The 23,408-nt window shown below is 34.0% G+C and overlaps 2 protein-coding genes across 2 annotated transcripts; both read right to left on the reverse strand.

The window, feature by feature from the left end:
• Positions 1 to 9,310: 9,310 nt before the first annotated feature.
• On the reverse strand, positions 9,311 to 11,864 carry LOC107826531 (scarecrow-like protein 30). The gene has a single exon (XM_016653520.2). The coding sequence runs from the start codon at positions 11,606 to 11,608 to the stop codon at positions 9,497 to 9,499; it is 2,112 nt and encodes a 703-aa protein (XP_016509006.2). The 5' UTR covers positions 11,609 to 11,864; the 3' UTR covers positions 9,311 to 9,496.
• Positions 11,865 to 15,130: 3,266 nt separating this feature from the next.
• Positions 15,131 to 19,223, reverse strand: LOC107826530 (trans-cinnamate 4-monooxygenase). The gene is given in 3 exon segments (NM_001326168.1): positions 15,131 to 15,780; positions 16,653 to 16,786; positions 18,414 to 19,223. Coding segments are annotated over 3 exon segments (1,518 nt in total). The 5' UTR covers positions 19,199 to 19,223; the 3' UTR covers positions 15,131 to 15,181.
• Positions 19,224 to 23,408: the final 4,185 nt, after the last annotated feature.

Genomic DNA, 23,408 nt, shown 5'->3' on the forward strand with positions numbered 1-23,408 from the left:
TGAAATGTGTTTAAAACTGGATGGTATCGGGCCCATATTTTGGTTCTGGCGTCCGGTACATGTCTTATATGTGATTTAAGATAAGTATGTGAATTTAGCTAAGAAACGGACTTGAAATGGCGTGAATCGGATCGTATTTGAGAAAATTGGAAAATTTGAAGTTTTTAAGAAATTTCATGATTTTGATGCTAAATTCATAGTTGTTGATGTTATTTTAGTGATTTGAATGCACGAGCGAGTCCGTATGATATTTTTAGGTTGGCGTACATGTTTGGTTTGGAGCCCCGAGGGCTCGGGTGAGTTTTGGATAAGCCACGGGGTGGATTTTGGATTTGGAAAGTTGTAGACTTCAGTTGTTTCATTGCAGGCCTGCAGGCTTCGCATTTGCGAAATCTTGCTCGCAAATGCGAAACAACCCATGCCAGCCCCTCCTCGCAAATGCGAGATTTTCCTTTGCAAATGCGATGCTCCCCATTTGGGCATGTCATCGCAAATGTGACTGTTTGTTCACAATTGTGAACCCTGATCGCAATTGCGATACCTTCAGCCTGTAAGTTCATAACTTAGACGCATTTTCAACCATTTTTTGTATCTTCTCAAAATATAAACTCTCTAGGGCGATTTTTCAAAGACAACTTCTCTTCCTAATCGATTGTAAGTGATTTCTAATAATTTTCTTCAATCATTAACATCTTTTCACATGATTTCAACTCAAAATCAATGATTTTCATGGGGGAAATTGGGTATTTTGGGTAGAACCTAGGTTTTTCAAAAATTGGGGATTTGGACCTCAATTTGAGGTCCGATTTCAAAACAAATTATATATTTGAATTCGTGGGGAAATGGGTAATCGGGTTTTTGTTTGAACCTCGGGTTTTGACCACGTGGGACCGGGGGCGATTTTTGACTCTTTAGGCAAAACTTTAGAAAACTCATTTTCATGCATTAGAATTGATTCATTTAGCATTTATTGATGTAAATAAGTAACTTGTGTCTAGATACAAACGAATTGGTGGTGGAATCAAGAGGTAAAGCGATAGTAGAGATTTGAATTGTGTTCGTGGCATCGAGGTAAGTGTTTGGTCTAACCTTAGCTTAAGGGATTAGGAGTCGAGTCCTATTTTCTATATGGTATTTGTTGAGTACGACGTATAGGCATGGTGAAGAGTATCTATACGTTGGTATCAAGCATGCCCGTGAGTCTTATATTGTGGTCATTATGACCTCGTTGTATTATTCATGCTTTGATGATGATTTCTATTGTTGGGCAAAGTTTGTGGAAGTAATTGAGACATTTGAACATTAGGAGCGTTGGCTCAAGTTGTACAATGAAATGTGAAAGTATAAATGGTAAATGAATCTTTTGGAGCATTAGCTCAAGTTGTGAAGTGAGTTGTGAAGTAAAAGTGAAAAAAAGAAGAGAATTATTACGTGGCCTCCCTTGCTGGGATATTGTTGCTTTTGTGTTATCTCCCTTGCCGGGATGTTGATATTTCTTTTGATGTTGTTCCTTCCCGGAACTTGATTGTTGAACTATTGTTCCCTTGCCGGGATTCTTATTGTAATTTCATTTATTTCCTTGCCCTATTGTTTGTGATTGTTGTTTGGGTGAGGAAAAAGTATAAAACACGAAGGGTGATTGTCACACCTCCTTTTTACCTACACCCCGGAAGGGTGTATAATGGAGTTTTTCCAATTAAAGGACAATCGGAACGGGATTTGGTTATTAAAATTTCAGAGTCGCCACTTGGGAGATTAATGGTGTCCCAAGCCACCGGTTTAATCCCGAACCGAGGAAAATACTGACTCGGTATTACAGTCCGCGAACCAGAAATTCGGATAAGGAATTCTGTTAACCCGGGAGAAGGTGCTAGGCATTCCCGGGTTCCGTAGTTCTAGAACGGTCGCTTAACTGTTGTATTTGATTTTATCTGATTTTAATACATGCTAGCTTATGTGCCTTTTATTCGTAAACCGCTTTTATCATTTTTTTTAAAAGAATTGCAACGTTGTGAAGACGCGTCTCAAACCACGTCGCAATCAATGCACCCGCGATCGTCAACACATATCGACTCCGTTGAGATTTGTATTTGGGTCACATAAATGTACACCCGAATTTAGGAATGTAATTTTATTAAAATCGCGCCTAAAGAGTCTAACGTATTATTATTTTGGGGAGGCCGTGAAATTCGCTAAACGGATCATCCCGAAGTCTAAAAATTAATACAATATTTATTGAGGGCCCCATAATTTGTGTGTTATATTTGGCGAGGCTCGTCTCATTTATTATTTCAAATCCCAAAATGGATTCAGGCCCAAATCTTACTTCAAAGAAAGCAGTCGCGTGTTGGGCCTTTAACATGAGCCCAAGTTCTTTTATATGTAGCATGTGGCTTTAATGCATAACAAAATCAACATCTTTAGAGCACCCAACCAATTTTCAATTTAGTAATATTTGCATCTCATTGGCTCGAATATCTGAACGGGTTAAACCAATTAAACTAATATACTTGAAATTACAGCCTACAGATTTCTATGTATGAGTTAGGCCAGTAACGCAGAACATTACGCTTGACACTAAACTATGACTCTACTGGTGTATCAACACCAAATCACAACTGGTTTCGAGTTTAACTTTATATTAACAGGGATCTAGTTGCATACAGATGTGATGTCAAGCCTGGAATTATTAACACTACAATTGATGTTTATGTTCTTACTCTTAACAGTTCGAACACTAGGTCATTGCTACAAATGCACAGTTCCCGAATCAATGTCCAACCCGGATTATGCTCTGGTTCCAAATGTTTAAACTAAGGGAATGAACTAAATTGACTACAAGTAATGTCGTTCCAAGTCTAACTATTGCACACCGATTCTCTGAGCTGATTATCAGTCTATTACAAAAATGATAGCCAAAACAGTTCCAATCGCCTAAGACAGTCTCAATTATACAGTCCAGCACAAATTAAACATTCCAAATCAAGCCTTAAACAGACAATCCTAATTAAACAACTAACAACCATTGCAACTCAAACAGATTAAAGCTAGGCAACTAAATGTCATTTGGACTGCTTTCAACTACTCGAATGAACACGAATCTGGAACATCACTTCATTCCAATCCAATTGAAAGCTACATCAGTGATTTCAAAATGTGTACCTGGATATGAATTGTAAGAAGAAGAAGAGGAAATCAACGGCAGTAATCAGGTGCAGTTCAGAAAATTCAACAGCCCAGAAGTGATTTGAAACCAAACACAAACAGCCAATCAACCAAAAATAGCACCAAAACCAACACGAATGAAACCAGCACCCTCTACGACCTTCATTAACCCAAAACTTCAATAAAACCAGTTCAATTATGCCTACAACTATTCGAAATCACAACAGTATACTTCAGAGACAACTTCAGCAATCAGAAATCCCAATTAAACTGGCCAAAGCAGATTGAATGAACTCTCACAATTACTCGAAATCCAACAGAAAACTCTCTGAATCTTCAAATTACCAAAATGAACTCAGGAATGTAATTCAGCTACCAAAACTAGAATTCAGCTAGAAAATTGAATAAAACAGTATTTTTTTATTTTATTTTTTTGGTTTCTACTGGATTTGGTTTGTCTTTTTTTTTTGTATTTTTTTAAGATCTAGACGCAAATTTGGATCTGAAATTTGAATTCCAAATCTGAAACTGGAAGAGTACTGTTTTTGGGGGGAATTTTGGTGGCCAAAAAAAACTCCTCCTTCAAGGCAAAGGCATTGCCCTTTTATAGGCACAAATGGGCAGCCTTGAAATCTATTAATTGCACCATAGGTCCCTCTTCTTTTATTTAGTTAGTCCCTTATTTTCTAACTTGTTACCCAAGTAATCCCACTAAAATTATTGAAATCTACACTAAAGTACCACCCTGGAAGGCCCTAGAAGATTCTAGTTTCAACTACCATGTGCTGCCTCATCCTAAATGTCTAAACTACCCCTGAATTTTAAGCTAGAACTACAGCTATAACCAAGACAGTTTCTTAAGCTCTGAATATACCTCAAATTAAACTCTTGTTGAATCTATCGATTGAACTCAAAATTAATAATCAAACTAACTACCGAACGACGACTAAATAAACCGAAACTGAACTAATTAGTAATTAATCTAAACTAAAGATACATCAGAAATCAATTCAAGCAAAACTTAGTAAAACTAATTAACACATTGTCAGCGGCTTAACTAGAATCAAACTAAGATCAAGAATTGGAACGTATTAAAATCAAACAAACAACTAAACTTAATCACAGAAATCAGGACACAAGATTAGGACAATATTGACAAAAATTTAAAACACAAATTAAACTAGACATTGACCATGAAATTCACACATGCAGCCAGGTCAGAAAGGAAAAAGAAATTGAAAATAAAAGGAAATACCGCTAAGAATTCACCGACTACAAAGAACTCCGGCTGGTGGTTGCTTCTCCAAATCCCCAGAAATTTCTGACCCGTAACATCCCTAACCATGTGTTTTCATAAGAAAACACCTGGTTAGGGTTGTTAGGGTCTGAAATCATGGAGATTTTGCCTTAGGGCTTTGGTCGGAAACCTTCGATTTAATATTCGAGCTGCTCCGGGCAGATTCGAGAGACAAGGCCATGGGGGTTGGGTAGAGTAGGTCCAGGCGGTCACAGGGTGTAAATTTGGGGTTATTTGGCATAGGTGACGAACTAGTCGGAAAACTTCAAACGGACATTCGAGGGATTCGGCCGTGATTCGAAAGAAACCAGAGGTAGGGTTGGAAAGAGGATGAGCGGGGGAAGCTGGGGTGTATTTTTGGTGGCTTTTGGCGTTGGTTGCGTTTGCCGCCGGCGAGGATTCCGGCGAGGCTTAGGGCTCGTTGTTGGTCTCTCAGAGACGTGGGGTGAGAGACGATTGAGGGGGTGGGGTAGTATTCGGACATATATGTATTAAAGAGTGGGGGCTTCTGGACCGTTCGATCTAACAACCTCGACGACTGAGATCTGGTGCACTGAGAAACGACGTCGTTTGGCTCCTCTTGGGACCGGACCGGGTTGGGCATAGCTAGGCCTGGGTGGATTGTTTTGAGATTGAGCTGGGATATTAATTGGCCCAAATCATGGGCAGCCCTTCTCTTTAATGCTTTCCTTTCTTTTCCCTTGTTTCTTGTATTTAATTTTTGTATTTCAATTTGTATATTTTTTAATTTTATAAAATTATAAAAATAAAGTCCTAATATATTTCAAAATTAAACTAATTAATTCCTAAAATTATTTTAAAAACTATTCCGGGACGAATTCGCAATTAAATAATTAAAAATGCAAAAGTAGGCTATTTTTGTTATTTTCCATATGTTCTATTATAAAGCAAATTAATCCCTGATTAATACTTAACATATGAAATTAGATCCTAAATGAAAAATGCATATTTTGTATTTTATATGAATTGATCATGCACAAATAAAATGCACAAATAAAATATCCTAAAATTCGCAAAATTGCCAAATAATGAAAGAAATTATTTCGTTTGAGTTTTTTGGGAATAATTCATATATAGGGCAAAAATCATGTGCTCATAGTGATGTTGTGTCGCACGATGTACAATTCCGTGCCAATTATATTGATTATATGGTGAGGACGAGAGTAAAAGCACGAAGGGTGATGCCGTGCACATTTTCTTTACTTGATTGTTTTGGTGAGGACGAGAGTAAAAGCACGAAGGGTGATGTCGTGCACTTATTGATTTCTTATTCTTTGTTGATATCTGAGATATGTTATTTCTTCCAATTACCTGTTGTCTTTCTATTCTAAATTGATAGTTCCTCCGCATCATGTTACCCCTCCCATACTTGACTGTATACTATTGTTCTTCGTTTCCGTTGTATATAGTTGAATTGCATAGATTTATTTGGTAGTCTGGTCCTAGCCTCGTCACTACTTCACCGAGGTTAGGCTAGGCACTTACCAGCACATGGGGTCGGTTGTGCTGATACTACACTCTGCACTGTGTGCAGATCCCGGAGCAACAGCTTTTGGACCGTAGAGGTGGCTGTCTTCAGTCCACACGGAGATCCAAGGAAGTCTTGCAGGTGTCCCCAGACCCTAGCGTCTCCCTCTATCCCTTTACTCCTGTTTCATTTACTTAGTTCAGAAACAGTGTATAATTTATCTTTCAGACTTTGTATGTAGTAGTCTTAGATCATCTGTGAAACCGTGACACCAGTTCTGGGTATCGAGGCTCAAACAATTGTACTAGATACATATTTCAGATAGTTTACTGCATTTCTTCCGCTTATTGTAATTTCCGTTGTTCACACGTTATTGCTTTATAATTGTTAAAGAATATAAAATTTGTAAACAGGTAATTTGTTCCAACAGTCGGCTTGCCTAGCTCGCATTAGTAGGCGCCATCATGACTCCCGAGGGTGAAAAATCCGGGTCGTGACAGAATATGATAACTTTTAGTATAATTCCTAGTCTCCCAAACTTGAGGAACCCCTAATCTGAGTCTTTGTAAATATAAAAGTTAAATCCATTGTTTATCCATTTTTAAATGGATAATATTGATCTTATCTATATTTGACCCATTTTTAAAAAATTCATTATTCAACCTATTTTTTAGTAAATAATGTAGATGAATAAATATTTTTTTTATCTATTTTACCGCCACTAGTATGGTATAGCTTGTTGCTTTGACCGTCTTTAAAAGTCCTATCTTCAAAGTACGCATGGTGGACCAGTTTGTCCAACGTAAACAATAAAAACAAATTCAATGAAATTCTATAAGTAGAGTCGGGAAAGAGTAGTGTGCAGTGACGAATCCAGGAATATCTTCAAGGGTATTCAAATTTGAACGAAGTGAAAAAATAGTCGACAAAGAATGTTCAATATATGTTATATACCTCTAAAATTTAATATTTTACTTATATATACCGTGTAATTTTTCGACGAAAGGTGGTCAATTGACCACCCTCAAGTGAATGTAGCTTCGTCCTTGGTAGTGTGTACACAATCTTATCCTTACCTACAAATAGAGAAGTTGTTTCCGATATACCCAGCTCAATCCAGCATTAAAGCATCCTGCGTAAGGAATATGGCAAAAATATTTACCACTACAACTTTTACGAAACAGTATCCAACAGCTAAGCCTTGATTAAAACTGAAATAATTCATTAGAAAAGAGTGAATAAATTTTCCGAACAGCTAAGTTAGCTTTCTTCAAATGGTCGAAAGTTTACATAGAGTAAGTATTGGTCAAATAAAAAAAAGAATTGAAAGGAAGGAGTAAGTAAAACTAGGAGAAACTGCCAAGAAAATAGCAAATTAAACTAAACGGTTCACACCAATAAAAATAACGGAGGTTCTCATATTTTTTGGAAAAATATTTCGTTGGCAAGCTAGACTTTGATCGTTGTTTTGGAAATTAACTTGTTTTACAGTTTTTGATAATCAATTGAATTTATGTTTTGATTATACCAGATTGTACATTTGAAAAATAAAATAAAAATAATTGTAGTGATTTACTAAGTTAACATGCATTGTACTAACTAGGGGTGTTCAAATTAACCGAACCGAAAAATCGCACCAACCCAAAAAATCAAACCAAACCGATTAAAAAACCCGACTAAATTTGGTTTGACTTAGTTTGGTATTGAGTAAAAAAAATCGAGCCAGACCGACATATAAATATATAAATTTTATTTATATTTTTAAGACTTTATAGTGATTTTTCTTTAGAAAATATAGAAATATTTGGGATCCTCTCATGTATTAACCTTGAAAGCGTAAATTAACGAAAAATTATTGTTAGACGACTAAGAAAATAACTGTCATGTGTTACTAAAAAATTCTCCTATTAGAATATTTTAATAGATCACATGTTTGTCAATTTTTTCCATATTTACTAAACAAATATTCACTTATCAAAGCTTTATCTATAATTTTAATAAAGTAAGATTGAAATAATATACATGTAACAAAAAAATTCGAAAACCCGAAAAGCCCGACAAAACCGAACCAATCCAAACCGATATAATTGGTTTGGTTTGATTTTGATAAAAACCGAACCAACTCGATCCATGTACACCCCTAGTACTAACGATACATTAAAAAGTAGAATTATTCAAAAGTGAGTAACAAATAAAATAATTCTAAATCTGAAAGAAATGCGGTAATAAGGTGAAAGTATGGTCGAATGGCGGATTTTTTTTAGAAATAGTGTGATTTACAACTTGTAATTGAAAAATAGTCACATTTTTAAAAGTAGTTGACATTTAGTCACTTTTTCATGTACATATAAAATTGAATAAAAATACCCTTAAAAATTCAGAAAAATTCCAGCATTTTGAACTTTTTACATATGAGATTCCAGCATAATGTGTTGGAGTTCCAACATAATATGCTGGAATTTCATAATGTGTTGGAGTTCCAACATAATATGCTAGAAGTTTATACGCATGAGCTCCATATAATCTAGCATATTATGCTGAAACTTTCTCTATTTCAGCTAGAGTATTTTTCTTCAAATTTTATCTCCATATAAAATAATGGTTATTTTTCAATAACTTTATAAATGTCGACTATTTTCAGTTCCCACTTACCAATCCAAAAAATAGCTAACCCATGCTATTTTCACTAAAATGGCCGAGAAAGTAGGAGAAGATCCAAACAGCTAAGAACTAGCCACTATTTTTTTGCAAGAGAGATCGGTCCAGCATAATATACTGGAGTTCGGTGCACCTGTATATGAACTTCCAGCATATTATGCTGGACCGGTAATATACTGGAGACTGGAGCACCGGTGCTCCAAACTCCAGTATATTATGCTAGACCGATATATTATACTAGAACTCCAGTATATTAGACTGGAGTTCCAGTATAATATACTGGAATTCCAGTATATTATGCTGGAAGTACTTTTCCGAATTTTGAAAAGTGTTTTCGTTCAGATCTATCTTTACATGAAAAATGGCTAAATTTCGATTACTTTTGAAACTGTGGCTATTTTGGAATGACCACTTATAAAATCTAGCTATTTTTGAATTTTTCCCATATGATCTATATATAATATGTGTATAATCATGTATAAAGTGTATAATATATTTAGACCGGCTATAAAAAGAAACATTAAATTTGTATAACAATCCCGAAATGAACGATGAAACGGGCTGGATATTTGTGTAAAGATTCCGATTGGTTCTCATTGTTAGTACGCTCATAGGGCAATGGCAATGACCCGCCATACAAATTATATTCCTTTCTTATATTAAGAGGAAAAGCTAAAATCTTGCTAAAGTATGGTAATATATAGCCAGCAGAATTTCCTGATGTTGACTGATTCTCACTCATTCATGTTCATACAAGATTGATGATTCCAAGATTTGCCTGTTACTCTTAAATTTAGCTACATAGTATATATCATAAACTGCAGTAAATTAACAGCTTTATTTATGCATAGCCCTTCCCCACAGACCCCGCGCATAGCGCGAGGCATTTATTTATGTATAGGCTGCCAAACAGATAGTGCATACATGATTCTTCCTTTCCAACCTTGCAACATCCAGTTACTATCTTCATCCACTAGAAAATCCCTGTGATAAAACATTCTCACCTTGGCCTTGACTTCCTTGACAATGTCTTGATTCAACGGAAGTTGCCTGAACCCCGCTATCTGATTCCTCACTGACCATTGCTTGTAACTCTCCGGCCTCTCAACTCTCTCCGTCCCTTCACAGGCTATAACGTTCATTATATCTCTTCCGAATACTTCCTGCTCGAATATCATCCTACCTTCATCTTCTCGTGTCATTGTAGCTTCGAACATGTCAAACTGAGACGAGAAATGAAATAAAGCCTCTCGAAATCTTGTAGTGAAGAAAGATGCATTGTACATAGCGTTCACGATCCCATGAACGAACCAATGTGGATTTATTTCCTTGATCAATCTCAGAACAGCATTTCTCGGGTTGTTGTTGCCATTAGTTAGTACTGTTTCATCGGGTACATTCTTTAGCCTGTACAAACAATTGACAACCACAGTTTCATCTTGCTCAATATTCAGATGTTCTAGTTTAATATCATCCCATTTCTTTGCTATTGCTTTATATTCAAATGGAACACCGAATCTCTTGCAATAATTCTCCAATCGACGTCCTGTCTCCTCGACTCTTTCAGCTGGTCGAAAACCTGGTTGAGGGAAATCAATTCCTGTGATCTTAAGCTTTGGTGGTCCACCTGGCCTAAGGGAGATTCCATGTATTATACAAGGCCATTGAAATCCATATAGTATCCCGAAATCTATTATGTGAACCTTTGGAGCTTCACTTGTTAATTTCGCGATAGACTTGTTAGCAAATATGTTTGACATTCTCTTGAATGGACAAGCTGTGATGTATACCTGATATGCTTTTAAGAAATCTGCAGCTGATAATATTGATTTTTTTGGAGTAGTAATTGCGTCTACACCACCACCACCAGCAAACCGAGCTTCGAGGGCATTGGCAAAACAATAGGCCAATCTAGCAGTAGGATCACCAAAGGGAGACGAGTGTTGCCTGATTTTGCTAAGAACCTCTACAAAAGTTTTGCTGTTATAGCTAGCTGCTGCTTCCGCGCATCGTGTTAGGAGACTGGTAAGGTCTACTACTTCATTAGTCTTTACACCCTTTTTGGTTCCACGCGGCCTTCCTCTTTTAGACTGCTTTATATGACGGCTTTTTTGCTTGTCCCATGCTGCATTTTCTGATGATGATCTTGATCCGTCATCACACGAATCCTCGACGTAAAAGGCAGGATTCATATCTGGACAAAGAACTGCCTTATCGTAGTACTCCTCATGAGTTTTCTCTTCTGTTTCCTCTGCACCATTACTCGCAAACTGCTTGCTGTTAGGACCATTTGATGATTCGCCACAGTCCTCTCGATTGTGCTTCTTTTTCCCCTCTGACTTTGATGTTCCCCCTTGATTGTTCGTATTTGTGGAGTTTACACCATAATAAATATTCCTATGATCATCATTAGCAGCAGCAACAACTTGACAATTATTGTTCAAAGGAGTGTTTCCACGTATTCCAGTATTTGAACAATCGAAATCAGAAATCAAGTCGGACTGATCAAGAAAGTGATTGAAGTTGTCGTCTTGCAGACAATGAGTAGTACTAATAAAACCATGATTAACTGGAAAATCAGTACTAGAACAGTGCTCGACGATTGTTGGATCGTCGTCGTTGTTGTTGTTGTCAGTGAGGGCATCATAAAAAGATTTCTCAGCAGCCTGAAGAGCAATACAATCTTGAAACATGCAAGGTCTACTTTCTAAATCATCTTCTTCTTCTAGAAGCATCTGTTGTATATACTTAAACACTCCATCAAAGTAGTCGCTTTCGACTACTGTTTGATCACAACCACCACCACCACCACCCTCAACAACAACCTCGTCATTATTAGATGATGTTCCGTTACTCGATGAAAAGAACACAACATCATGAATATCAGTACTGCTAAATTCATTGCCAAGATTAGTACTGGCCATAGCGAAACGATGACAACATTCAAGTCCATCTGTTGATCTATGATCAACTGATGGAAAATAGGTATTAGTATTCATTATAGAAAAGACCCTTTTTTATGAGCTAATATGGGAGAATGAATTAGATCGATCGAGAGCGAAGATAGATATAAACATGAAATGGACGAAAACGTACAAAGTTGGAGTTAGACATGGGAAATGGTAGAGAGATCTAGATCAGAATGAAGAAAAACTACAACTTAAGCTATTGTCTATATGTACACAAGCTAGCTGGGGAGTACCTTAGAAAACTGAGAAATTTTGGAAACACAGAAAATTAACAGGAGTGGAAATGAGAAGGAAATGACAGAAAGTGATAGAGAAACCGACTATAGTAAAATACTATTTATAGAATAATAGAAGAGATGGGATAATGATATATATATAGTTTTGGTGATATACATAATATTTGAGGGGACAAAAAGGGCTGGGAAGTAGGGTCGGTGGGCAAAATATTGTAAATCTCGAGGTCAATAATTTTTGGCACTCGATCTGGTTCCTCAACATGTGACACTGTCACTATTTTGAAAACAGCTAATGTTATCTAAATCCGAATGCAAACATTCTACAATGCTGCACCATTTGTCGGCTGTAACATGCAACTAATTAACTTTCAGCTAGGGATGGCAATGGGGCAGTGCTGGTGTGAGGCGGGACGGGTTAAAATGTGCGGGTTAAGATCAGTGGCGAAGTCATATGGTTACAAGGGTGATCATTTACATTATATACATAGATAAAATATTGCTATATTTTAGAAGTATATAATACATATTGAATATCTTTGTCGGAATTTTTTTTCACGTTTTTAAAATTTGACACCCTAGGAAAAATTTCTAGTTTCGCCGCTGATTAAAATAACACCCGCCGCCTGCCATTCCTACTTTCAGCTGGCAGTCAAGATCAAGGTGTCAAACGGTCGTATTTGGTTGATGTTGGGCGGGTCTAAATATAGTGATTCAATAAAGGGCGGAGTCATTATTCCGTTCAAATGTTACTTGAGCTGAGATGAAATGTTAAATAATAGGTCAAACTCCAATCCCTTCAACTCTAACATATCAAACAAGTTTTCTTATGAGTTAATTTGGAAGAGTATTCGATTGAACCCTCGCGAAATATGCAGTTCAGTCCGTTGTCGCCATTTTCTTTAATTTTTGGAGGTAGAGGGGTCAGATTGTTTAACAAAAAGATATGAGAAACCCAAAGTAAATAGCAACCAAAAGCAAATGACTAAAGGGGTTAAAGTTGATTAGACTTTACTACATGATATAGGAACAGTAAAAAGACCCAAGAATCAAATTATTAGTAAATGATATTTTCGGAATAGAAAAGTAAAATAAAAAGTTTAGTAAAGTATAACACAAGTTTACGCACTTTTGTGACTCTATAATGTTATAAACCCCACAAATAAATTTGTGAGCTTTGTTGGAGCAAAGCACATAATACGTCCCATTTGCTTGGGCAACCATATGACTAGAGTAGGCGTTCAGACATTTCGAATTGGATATGAGATTTTCGATTTTCGAATTGAAAAAATGATAATCCAAATTCAATTCAAATAAGTTAGGATTGAATCAGATTTTTTAAGTTTTATTTCGGATTAATCGGTTTGGATATTATGAATTTTCTGTTTTGAGCGTATAAATTAAGATGTTTCTACTTTTTATGAAGATCCAAATGAAGTACTCATGTTAAATTGCCTGAAAAGTTCCTCATTCTTGCCGCAATCATACAGTATTCAAGTAATGAAATTATTATTTAAAAAAAATACAAACATAAACATTAATACGATCGATATGAAATAGAAGTAAAATCATCTCTGAATAGAAAGTATTCTAACAGTAACTTAGTAATTAATATTGAATATATGAGATAATATCTAATGGGTATAGTATTGAACTTATCACTATTGGCATATGGATAATGGACTAAATATAAAATATAAAAATTTCGGTCTTTTAGATATCCAAAAATCCAAAGTACCAAAACCAATATCCAATCTGAAAATTCAAGAATTTTAATTATGCCCACCCCCACAAATGAAGCAAACCGTAATTCTTCAATTCTTTTTAGCTAATAAATTCTATTTTAGCGGGAAAAAACAAGAAATAAAATTAATATTTGAATAAAGTGCTCTTTTTTCACGATAGCGAAAACAACCACAATAATATACCTAACTAGGTTAAATTTTTATCATGTCGTTTAAATACAAGACAAGAAGAAAATAAAGACAAATCGGATAGATATTATTACAGAGGCCACGTCAAATGGAGAATTAGGTGAAATGAGGCTGTACCCTCCTGATTCAACCTACTTCACCTGACTACTTTTTTCTGGCCGAATTCATGATTTAAATTTTATTGATCCAGTTTGGAATTTTATCGCTGCTGCTGCCCATTTGATTTACTAGATTGGAGATTAAGTCCGTTTGGATCCAAGAATTTTTTCACTTTTTTAAAAAAAAATTATTTTTTTCGAAATCGATGTTTGGCCATAAAATTTCAATTTTCACTTGAAGATGAATTTTATAATTTTTCAAAAATTTAAAAAACTCCAAAAAAAAGTTTTTCAAAATTTACTCAGATCACTCATAAAGATTCAAAAACAACCCTAAATTATATTTATGTCCTAACACAACTCTATACCATTTTCACTTAAAAAAAATTTATTTTTTGTGAAATTTTACAATTCTTATTTCCAAACGCCACTAAATATTTGTGCTAATTAAGTGATTTTTTTATGCATAGACAAAATTTGAGCTGAAATTACAGAGTTTGAACAAACCCATATCTATCTACTAATCTGTGCCCCCCTCCTCCCTACACTTTCCTCAATTTGAGGCTTTTATCAGAAATTTTGTGGTCCAGAAGTTCAGTGAAAAAGTCTATTTTCGCCCCCAAAAAAGTTGTAATTAATCTCATGTCCGTATGTGAAATAACACAGGCTAAGGCTAATCGAAAAATAGCTAGCATTTACAAAGTCATGGAAAATAACCACTATTTTATGCGGTGAGAAAATCTGGACAAAAATACCTTTGTTAAAACACAAAAAGTTTGGAGTTTTGAACTCCTAGGTGTAAACTTCCAACATATAATTTTAGAACTAGAGTACATTATAAAATTCCAACTCATTATGTCAAAATTTCATATGTAAAATGTTCAAACTTCACCGTATTATACTAGATTTTTTTCTAAATTTCTAAGGATGTTATGTTCAAAATTTACAAATAGATAAAAAGTGACTAAATTTTAATTAATTTTTAAATTGCGACTATTTTTCAATTACTAATTATAAATCAAGCTATTTGATTTTTTTTCCCTTGTTGGTATGTGAAGATCCAAGTTCATTTTGGTTATTACGGTCTAATTTTCATTTTGATATACAAGGATCAAAAGTAGAACTCTTAGGTTGGTTGATTAGAAAGCCAAATTTACCATAGTGCATTAAAAAAGATATTTCAGTTGGGTCGATTTTACAATGAAACTAGTCCAACAAGACTATATATAACATAAAAAGAAGAATGTTCTCTGTCAAACTTCAACGTCTTTAATCAAATAAAAATATCCAACACTATCAAATTTCTTCAGAACCCCTTAATTAATAAGATCACAAAGTTCAGAAAGACCTTGGTTTCAACACAATGGTGGAATGCTTCAAAATGTGGAGACTGAACTGTCCACCTTTCTCTGTGGTGTCGAGCTTCGACTGGCCTGGAGGAGGCAACAGCTCAAAGTTCTGAACCAAACGTCCCAAAGTGATGCCAAGAATTGGCAATGCAAGTATAATTCCAGGGCAGCTCCTCCTACCAACGCCAAACGGAAGATATCTGAAGTCATTGCCATTGGCCTCAACATGCTTCTCCTCTTCAAAGAACCTCTCGGGTCTGAACTCTTCGGGTTTCTTCCAATGAGCCGGGTTGTTAGCTAACCACCAAGCGTTAACCAAGATTTTGCTCTCTGCTGGAATATCAAACCCGCCAAGCTTTGCGTCGTGAAGGTTCATGTGTGGGACTAATAGAGGAATTGCCATACGGAGACGAAGCGTCTCCTTGATCACAGCCTGAAGGTATGGAAGCTTGTGGGTGTCTGGTTCAGTCACTTGCACTCCTGGGCCAAGAACTGTGTCAATCTCGTCGCGGAGTTTCTTTTGGATGTGAGGGTGGTTGACTAACTCGGCGATACCCCACTCAATTGACCATAATGTTGTTTCAATTGCTGCTCATAATATTAGGTAAGCATATTAGCTTAATCATCAAATTGCCAAGAAGCCTATGAAACAAGCATAAACTACAATATAAAGGTAGGATAAGAGACTCTTAAGTTTAAAGCACCAAAAGGGCGATGCAACGAAACTACATTGAGCCGAGAGTCTACCGGAAACAGTCTTTCTCCCTTTTTAAAGGTAGGGATAAGGTCTTGTATACACATTACCCTCCCCAGACTCAACTTGTGTGAATATACTGGGTTTGTTATTGTTGATGCTGTTAATGTGAGCAACTAGCTATTCTACTTGGATGTCACCATAATTGCTTATTTTGCACAAAACAAGGATAATATGGACCTTTTTCTACATTACTCCTTTATCATGATCATAATTAGCATGAGTTGGTATAAGCCATTACTTATGGAAAGTTAGGTGCTTTACTATGTGCACCTACATATACTGCTCTACCTAAACACCATGAAAAAATTGGTAGGTAGTACCATCAACAGGTCCATCGCATGTGCTATCAAACTATAAATCATTAGAAAGCCCATTTTGGTTATCAAAACAAACGTTCTTGAGACCCCATTTGGAAGTTCTCAAGTCCTACTTTTGAGAAGAAAAAAAACAGAGTATATTAGGACAGGGAAAAACATTCACTTATAAATTACACTTATTATGACTAGAGGATCGCTAAAGATCACGTGATATCCAATTAAAATTAAGTGCTGTTATTCGGAATGAACTCATAAGCATATAAACCAGGTACTCTTAAAAGTTATTTTCAACCTTTTAACTAGGAGATGCACATACTACAAATGATACTAACCAAACTAGAAAATATTATATTCCGTGAATTTAAATTGGTTTTTTTGAAACATACCAGCAACATTGATGTTTTCAACAATGTAAAGAACGTTGTCCTCATTGATCTCTCCCTTCTGTTGAGCCTCAAGAATGTGATCAATCGCACATTTTAGGGCATTGCTGTCCGAGCTCTTGGTATTTGAAAGCTTCCTGAGCAAAGCAATAAAAATGTTACAAACTAAAACTCAAGATCCATTTCAATGAGTACTCAACCACAATCAATAGCTACCTAATAGTACCTCTGAGCACTTCAGTTAGTACTCAACCACACAGAGTTGGGAAATTCTCTCTTACATATGGTAAAGAGAATCTAAATAGTTACTACCTCCCTTCTATATAATATGTCATTCATAGTTTTTGCAGACCCTTTAAAAAGACTTTTAATTGCCTTAATCATAAGAATATTTCGTTAATCTACCGTTATCTCTCTTTAAAAATCTCACTTAATTAACACTCCACTAATTGAAATAGTACGGGTAGATCTTGGAAAAAAAGGTAATAAATGAATCTCCTTCTCCTAAAACGTAAAATATTTGAAACAAACTTAGTTTGCCAGAACGACGCATATTTAGAACAGAGGAAATACTCCCTCCAAACCTTTTTATTTGTTGCTTAATCAAACACATTTGGTTCAAAAAACTTGTCGCTTTAGGAAAGCCCACAGACAATAATTTTTTTCCAAATTCATCCTTACTTCAAGATTTAGTATAAGCTTTAAGAAAGACATTTAACAGTATTATTCATAAGAATATTTGGCTAACTTACTGTTTATTTTTCTTTAAAATCTCACTTAAATAACACTTCGCTAATTAAAACAAGAAGAAAAGATCAAGAAAAAAGGTAATAGATGAATTCTTATTTTTTATAAAACATCAAATATTAGAAGCAATTCAGTTCGCCAAAACGACTAAAATAGTTAGACTAGAGGAACTACTCCCTCCAATCCTTTTTATTTTTTGTTGATTTAACCAAACAAATTTGGTCCAAAATACCTTTTAGATTTAGAAAATCATAAGACATTAATTAGTTTTCCCAAATTCATCCTTATGCCAGATTCAGTCAAATACCCTTCTTAGTTAATGCTATTGAATGATTTTCCTCCAAAACTTTAAAGGACAACTACAAAAAGTCAGAGGTAGTACTATTCTGGAAATCCAACTGCAGCAGCACTCAAAGCAATTAAGAATTTTCACTACAATCAAGAATGAAAGTGTGTGATTCCCTAAATCCTAAAGATCTTTAGCAGCAAACAGACATTTTTCATCAGATGTGTAAAACCAAATGATAAAGGGATTGTTACACAAACAGCAGGCCAGATTCACTGTTTAATTTTGTTAGCCGCTCTACATAGATAATACATCAAATATAGACAATTATACACATATTATGCATGAATTATACATACATACATACATACATAAATACATACATACATACATATATATATGTATGTATATTCGCAGGCTATATTTAGTTGGGATCTTTACACAAATAGCCAGCTATATTCATTATTTACTTTTTCTAGCCACATGTATAATTTATACATTGATTATACGTAATTCTACACATATTAAGCATGAATTATTCATATATTATACATCGGATGGCTATTTTTAGTTTAAGCGATTGAGTGAGCTGCTATTCGGGTTATTCTTTTTAGTTTAAGAAATTAGATTGGTGTCTATTTATTCCAAGGAGAATGTAAAGATTAGAACTTTAGATTGTAAAAATGAGGAAAATTGACAAATTAAGCAAAAAGGAGAAAAAGTGAACTTACTTTCTTTCATCAACAAAGTAATCTTTGAAAAGCTGCAGCCTCTTCTCCTTAACTTCTTTACAGATCTTCAAATAACCTCTCAAAAAAGGCCTCAAAATTGGAATAAAATCACCATAATTATACTCAAAACTTTGAGCCAATCTACTCCTTTCACCATTCAAAGCCTTAAGCTTAACAAACAAAGGATCATCTTCACTCTCAAATCTCCTATCAAACATAATCCTAAACATATTATTATACATCATTAATTGTAATCTCCTCCTTAATACGATCCCATTAGTAGCAGATTCAGGATTTTTTTTCACATCCTCAATTACACTTGCCACCTCAAACTCCCACCCCCCTCTATACTGTTGCACAACTTTATTAGTAAAAAATGGTACAGTCATAATTCTCCTCATTTTTCTCCAATGTTCACCATATACAGTAAAAACCATATCTTGACCTTTTCCAGTAAAAATATCAAACACAACATTTCTTGTTCTTGAACCAAATTCAACACCTTGTGTGTGTAAAACTTCTTTAGCTAATTCAGGAGATGACACAACAACTAAGTTACGTTGACCCATTCTTAACAAGAAAAGATCGCCAAATTTTTTGGCATAATCAGTAAGATTTCTGTGGTTTAAATCATCACCAACTTGAAGCCAATTACCAAAAACTGGTACTGGAATTGGTCCTGGAGGAAGCTTAAAACGCTTTGAACGAAGTTTAGAGACAATTAAAGCGATTAAAATGGCAAAGAAAAGACCAATTAAGGTCTTCTCTAGTAAGAGAAGATCCATTTTAGACGAGAGAAATGATTTTTTGGTGGGGAGAAATTGGTGTTTTGGTACGGTTGAGTGGTAAGTGTGAGGATTTATAGAGGGAAAAGAAAGAAATGAAGGTGGAGTTAGGTGGAGAGATAACGGCGTTAAGCTTAACGGCGAGTGGAAATGGTAGATGGGGTTAGGTGGAGAAAAATAGAGATGATGGGGTTTGGTGAGCTCGTGAAGAACTTACTCGAAGCACAGACTAATAATAAATCCCGACACATTTTTTTTATTACAGCTTGTTTGGACGGATGTTACACGTTGTTTTATAATGTATCGTATCATACTGTATTATATTATAATGTATCGTTTGATAAATACAATGTTTGGATAGATTGTGTTCTTTGTCATCGTTTCATGATATCATGCACTAGCAATATAAAGAATAAACTTGCAATATTATAAAGAAAAATTATGATACAAGGTAAAATTACTATATAAAAAAGTAGGGTAAATGATAAAATAAAATAATTTAATAATAATAAAGGGTGAGATTGAGAGAAAAAGACAAGGTAACGACGCGACCACACCAAATCGGTCGTTACATAAAGTTGCACATTTCGTCGTTATGTAACACGGGTTTAATGATACGATACAATAAAATTTAAGTAACAATCAAAATAAACATTGTATTTAAAGTAACAATACAATACGATACAATGGGTAAGAACCATCCAAGCTGTTAGTCTAATTTACAAAAATAACATATTTTTATATTTAAAAATAACTTTAATTTTTTTTATTTTACTCACTTTGTCCTTAATAAGAAGTTTGTATAGCCACATAAATGTCATGGCTCCATAAAGTTTTTATCCCTTAAATTTTTAAGACCACATATTTTAGAAGTTTTTTTTTCCTTAAACTTTGTACAAAGTTAAATTATATCATTTAAATTGAAACAAAGAAGTAGTAAATAGTAATTTGATTTTGAAGCCCGGATTCATTAAATAAGATTGTATAAACTTTTGGGTAGGACTTTAACAATTTTCCATATTAGTTTAAATGATGGTATTTATTTATTTATTTTAGAGTTTAATTATCCTGAACACACATATTATTGGGCAAAAGACAAAATACAAATTAGTCGGTCGGCTAAACTTAATTGTATTAGTTTGCCGAAAATATATATAACAAATAATATACATTTTATTGATAATTATATTTGAAAGCGGCTAATAATATACTCCATATCTTTTAAACAGAAAATAACGAGATTTTTACATAAATAATTGGTCGAATTTATATAGATGCTGGTTATTATTAATTAACCAATTAAATAGAAGATTATTTAAGTTAATTCTTCTAAAAACTGTCAATAGTACAACATAAAATGTAGACAATATTTCTGCACGTGTTGTTTGAGTTTCTCCACTTAAAGATGTGTACGCAGCTTTTGTTCTAAGAATTTAGAAAGAGATTTCTTGGCCAAATGCGAGAGTATAGAGAACGTTTCCAAACTCTCCATCTCTGTCTTTGGGTGTGCGTTTGACAAACAATATACTATCTGAATTTGTTAATTATGTACACATTACAAAATCATTAATGGGTAATTATAGTAAGGTTTTCTTTCTTTTAAATTGATCATATGCTATTCAAAACTTATAATCGACTAATTCTTATAATGCTGTTATTATTTCTTTGGTTTCTATCTGATGATACTAATATATTGTCTTTTTCCTTCTCTTCTTGTCTTTTCTATCTTCTTGAGCTGAGGGTCTTTCGGAAACAGTCCATCTACTCCTTTAAGATAAAGATAAAGTCTACGTATACAGTACGCTTCTCAAGCCCCACTTATAAGATTGTACTGAGTCGTTGTTGTTTTTGTTGTTGCTTTTTATAATTTATTTAAGGAGAAGGACTCTCAACCGTGTCTGATTTCTTATGGTACGAGACGAGGTCATATGATTATGATATCAAACGTGGGGTCCAATTGTATTACTTGAATTAACTTAATCGTCTCAAATAAACAGGTGGAGGTCACATCATTTTTGGTAAAATTACACAATCCGGTAAAAGCAAATTTGAGATTATAAAATACATAATAATATAAAGGTCAAAATTTGAAAAACTGATCTGAAACAAATAATTTAGTCCCTATTCAATATTGCCATGGACAGATGAGTAGTTGGCATTGGAAATTTGCAATTTCTTATTCTTTTGAAGTAGTCCAAGTACTGTACAATAATCAGTTACTTATTTAGTATATAATTGACATTTTACTGATTTGGCGTTGGATTCCTGATATGATAGTTTAGTAATGGTTTTAATTTACCTAATTATATTTTCAAACAAAAGAATCAACCAACTAATTAGTTACTTAAATAATAAAATTGTTATCTGTAGCCTAGTTGGTGAGGTTTATAACTCCAATAATTAATTTGTAGACTAATTAATCAATCACCACATGGTTTAGGTGGTAATCATTTTTATACAAATTTTGACTTGAACATTTCAAACAAGTAAACTGTAATCAATAAATTGATTCTATTTTTTAGAAGTCTATGCCAGGCACGTACGTAATTAAATATTTATCCAAATATAACAATTTGATTATATAAATCGTGCCAAACATTATTACATGATCGAATTCATCTACGTCACCTTGTCATACTCCTTAAACTATGTGCCTCTATATTTTGCTAAAACTTTTTTATTTGGAAAAACATTTGAAAAATAATATTGGGAATAGTTATCTGCTTGATTAGTTATTATCAATTATAACAATTATTTTGAAATGGAACAATATTGAATGAATATCATAAAAATGAAACAAAAGAATGTACTACTATTTTGCTCTTCAACAATTTTGGTCAATGACTCAATGAGGATATACATTGATATGTATGTTCCCAAGAGAACAACTTAAAGCTAAAAACGGCGTTGTTGTTATGTTTGGAATTTTGTTTCGCTTTCGGCAAAAAATGTTTTCAATCCATTGTTTGGTTATCAAATTGGACTAAATTTTTGAATTTTTTTTTCTGAAAACGAGTTTCAATTTTTTAAGTAAAATGCATGTTCAAACATAATTTCAAAACAAATATTATTTAACTAAACTCTAAATATTATATTTTTCTAGATCATAAATTTTATGTCTAACGCCTACTTAGGGTGTGTTTGGTATGCAGGAAAACATTTTCATGGAAAATGAGTAATTTTATCACTTATTTTCCCTCGTTTGTTTGGTGCGTGAAATCCTTTTTCCAGAAAATATTTTCTGGTGTTTGGTTAGAGAGTAGAAAATAATTTTTTATGTTACTCTCCTCACCCCTTTTCCCCGAGTCCCTATGTTTCCTGTGCTCTCCCTCTCCCCTCCCTCCAAATACCCAACATTTTCATTAATTTATTTTCTTCAAGAATTTAATTATTTTTTTAAAAATTCACACAAATACAAAAGAACTAATGTGTTACTTTACTTTTTTACTCAAAACAACGTTGGATTTATGCTCCATAACTATAAATAAAATACTCTTTTTTGGTTGAAAAAAAAAGTACTTTTTCTACAACATGAAAATAAAGTAACTATTTTATTAAAATAAAAGGAAATACTATTTCTACATCATGAAAAAGAAAATACTCATTTTGTTGAAATGAAAGAAATACTTTTTCTACATCATGAAAAGAAAATACTCATTTTTTTGAAATGAAAGAAAATATTTTTTCAACATCATGAAAAGAAAGTACTTTTTTTTGTTAAAATAAAAAAATACTTTTTTATATCATGAAAAGAAAATACCCATTTGTTGAAATGGAAAAAATATATATCTATAACTTGAAAAGAAATATATCCATAACATGAAAAGAAAGTACTATCAATAATATTATTATTTTGGGTGGGATGGGGGAAACGGTGGGGGTGGGTGGGGTAAGGTAGGTGGGGTCTGGGGGTGGGTTGGTGGAGATTAGGAATAGGGTGGGGAAGGTTGAAAAAGAGTTTTGAAAAATATTAATATTTTCCCTTCTCTTGATTGGGAAAACATTTTCCTCCAATTGGAGGAAAATGAGTTCATGAGGAAAATATTTTCCAAAACATTAAGCCAACCAAATATGGAAAAATTGAAAAATATTTTTCGGAAAATATTTTCCTTCATACCAAACACACCCTTAATCATTTGGTATTTGAATTTTACAGTATGTTTACCCTTAAAATTGGATAACAATTGAATTTGTACGCGGTTTTAAGGAT

This window comes from Nicotiana tabacum, chromosome 8 (genome assembly GCF_000715075.1).
Source record: "Nicotiana tabacum cultivar K326 chromosome 8, ASM71507v2, whole genome shotgun sequence".
Lineage (NCBI taxonomy): Eukaryota > Viridiplantae > Streptophyta > Magnoliopsida > Solanales > Solanaceae > Nicotiana > Nicotiana tabacum.

Bases quoted from the DNA above. Each gene is read 5' to 3' on its own strand.
- LOC107826531 (XM_016653520.2), bottom strand. From the start codon at position 11,608: ATGAATACTAATACCTATTTTCCATCAGTTGATCATAGATCAACAGAT.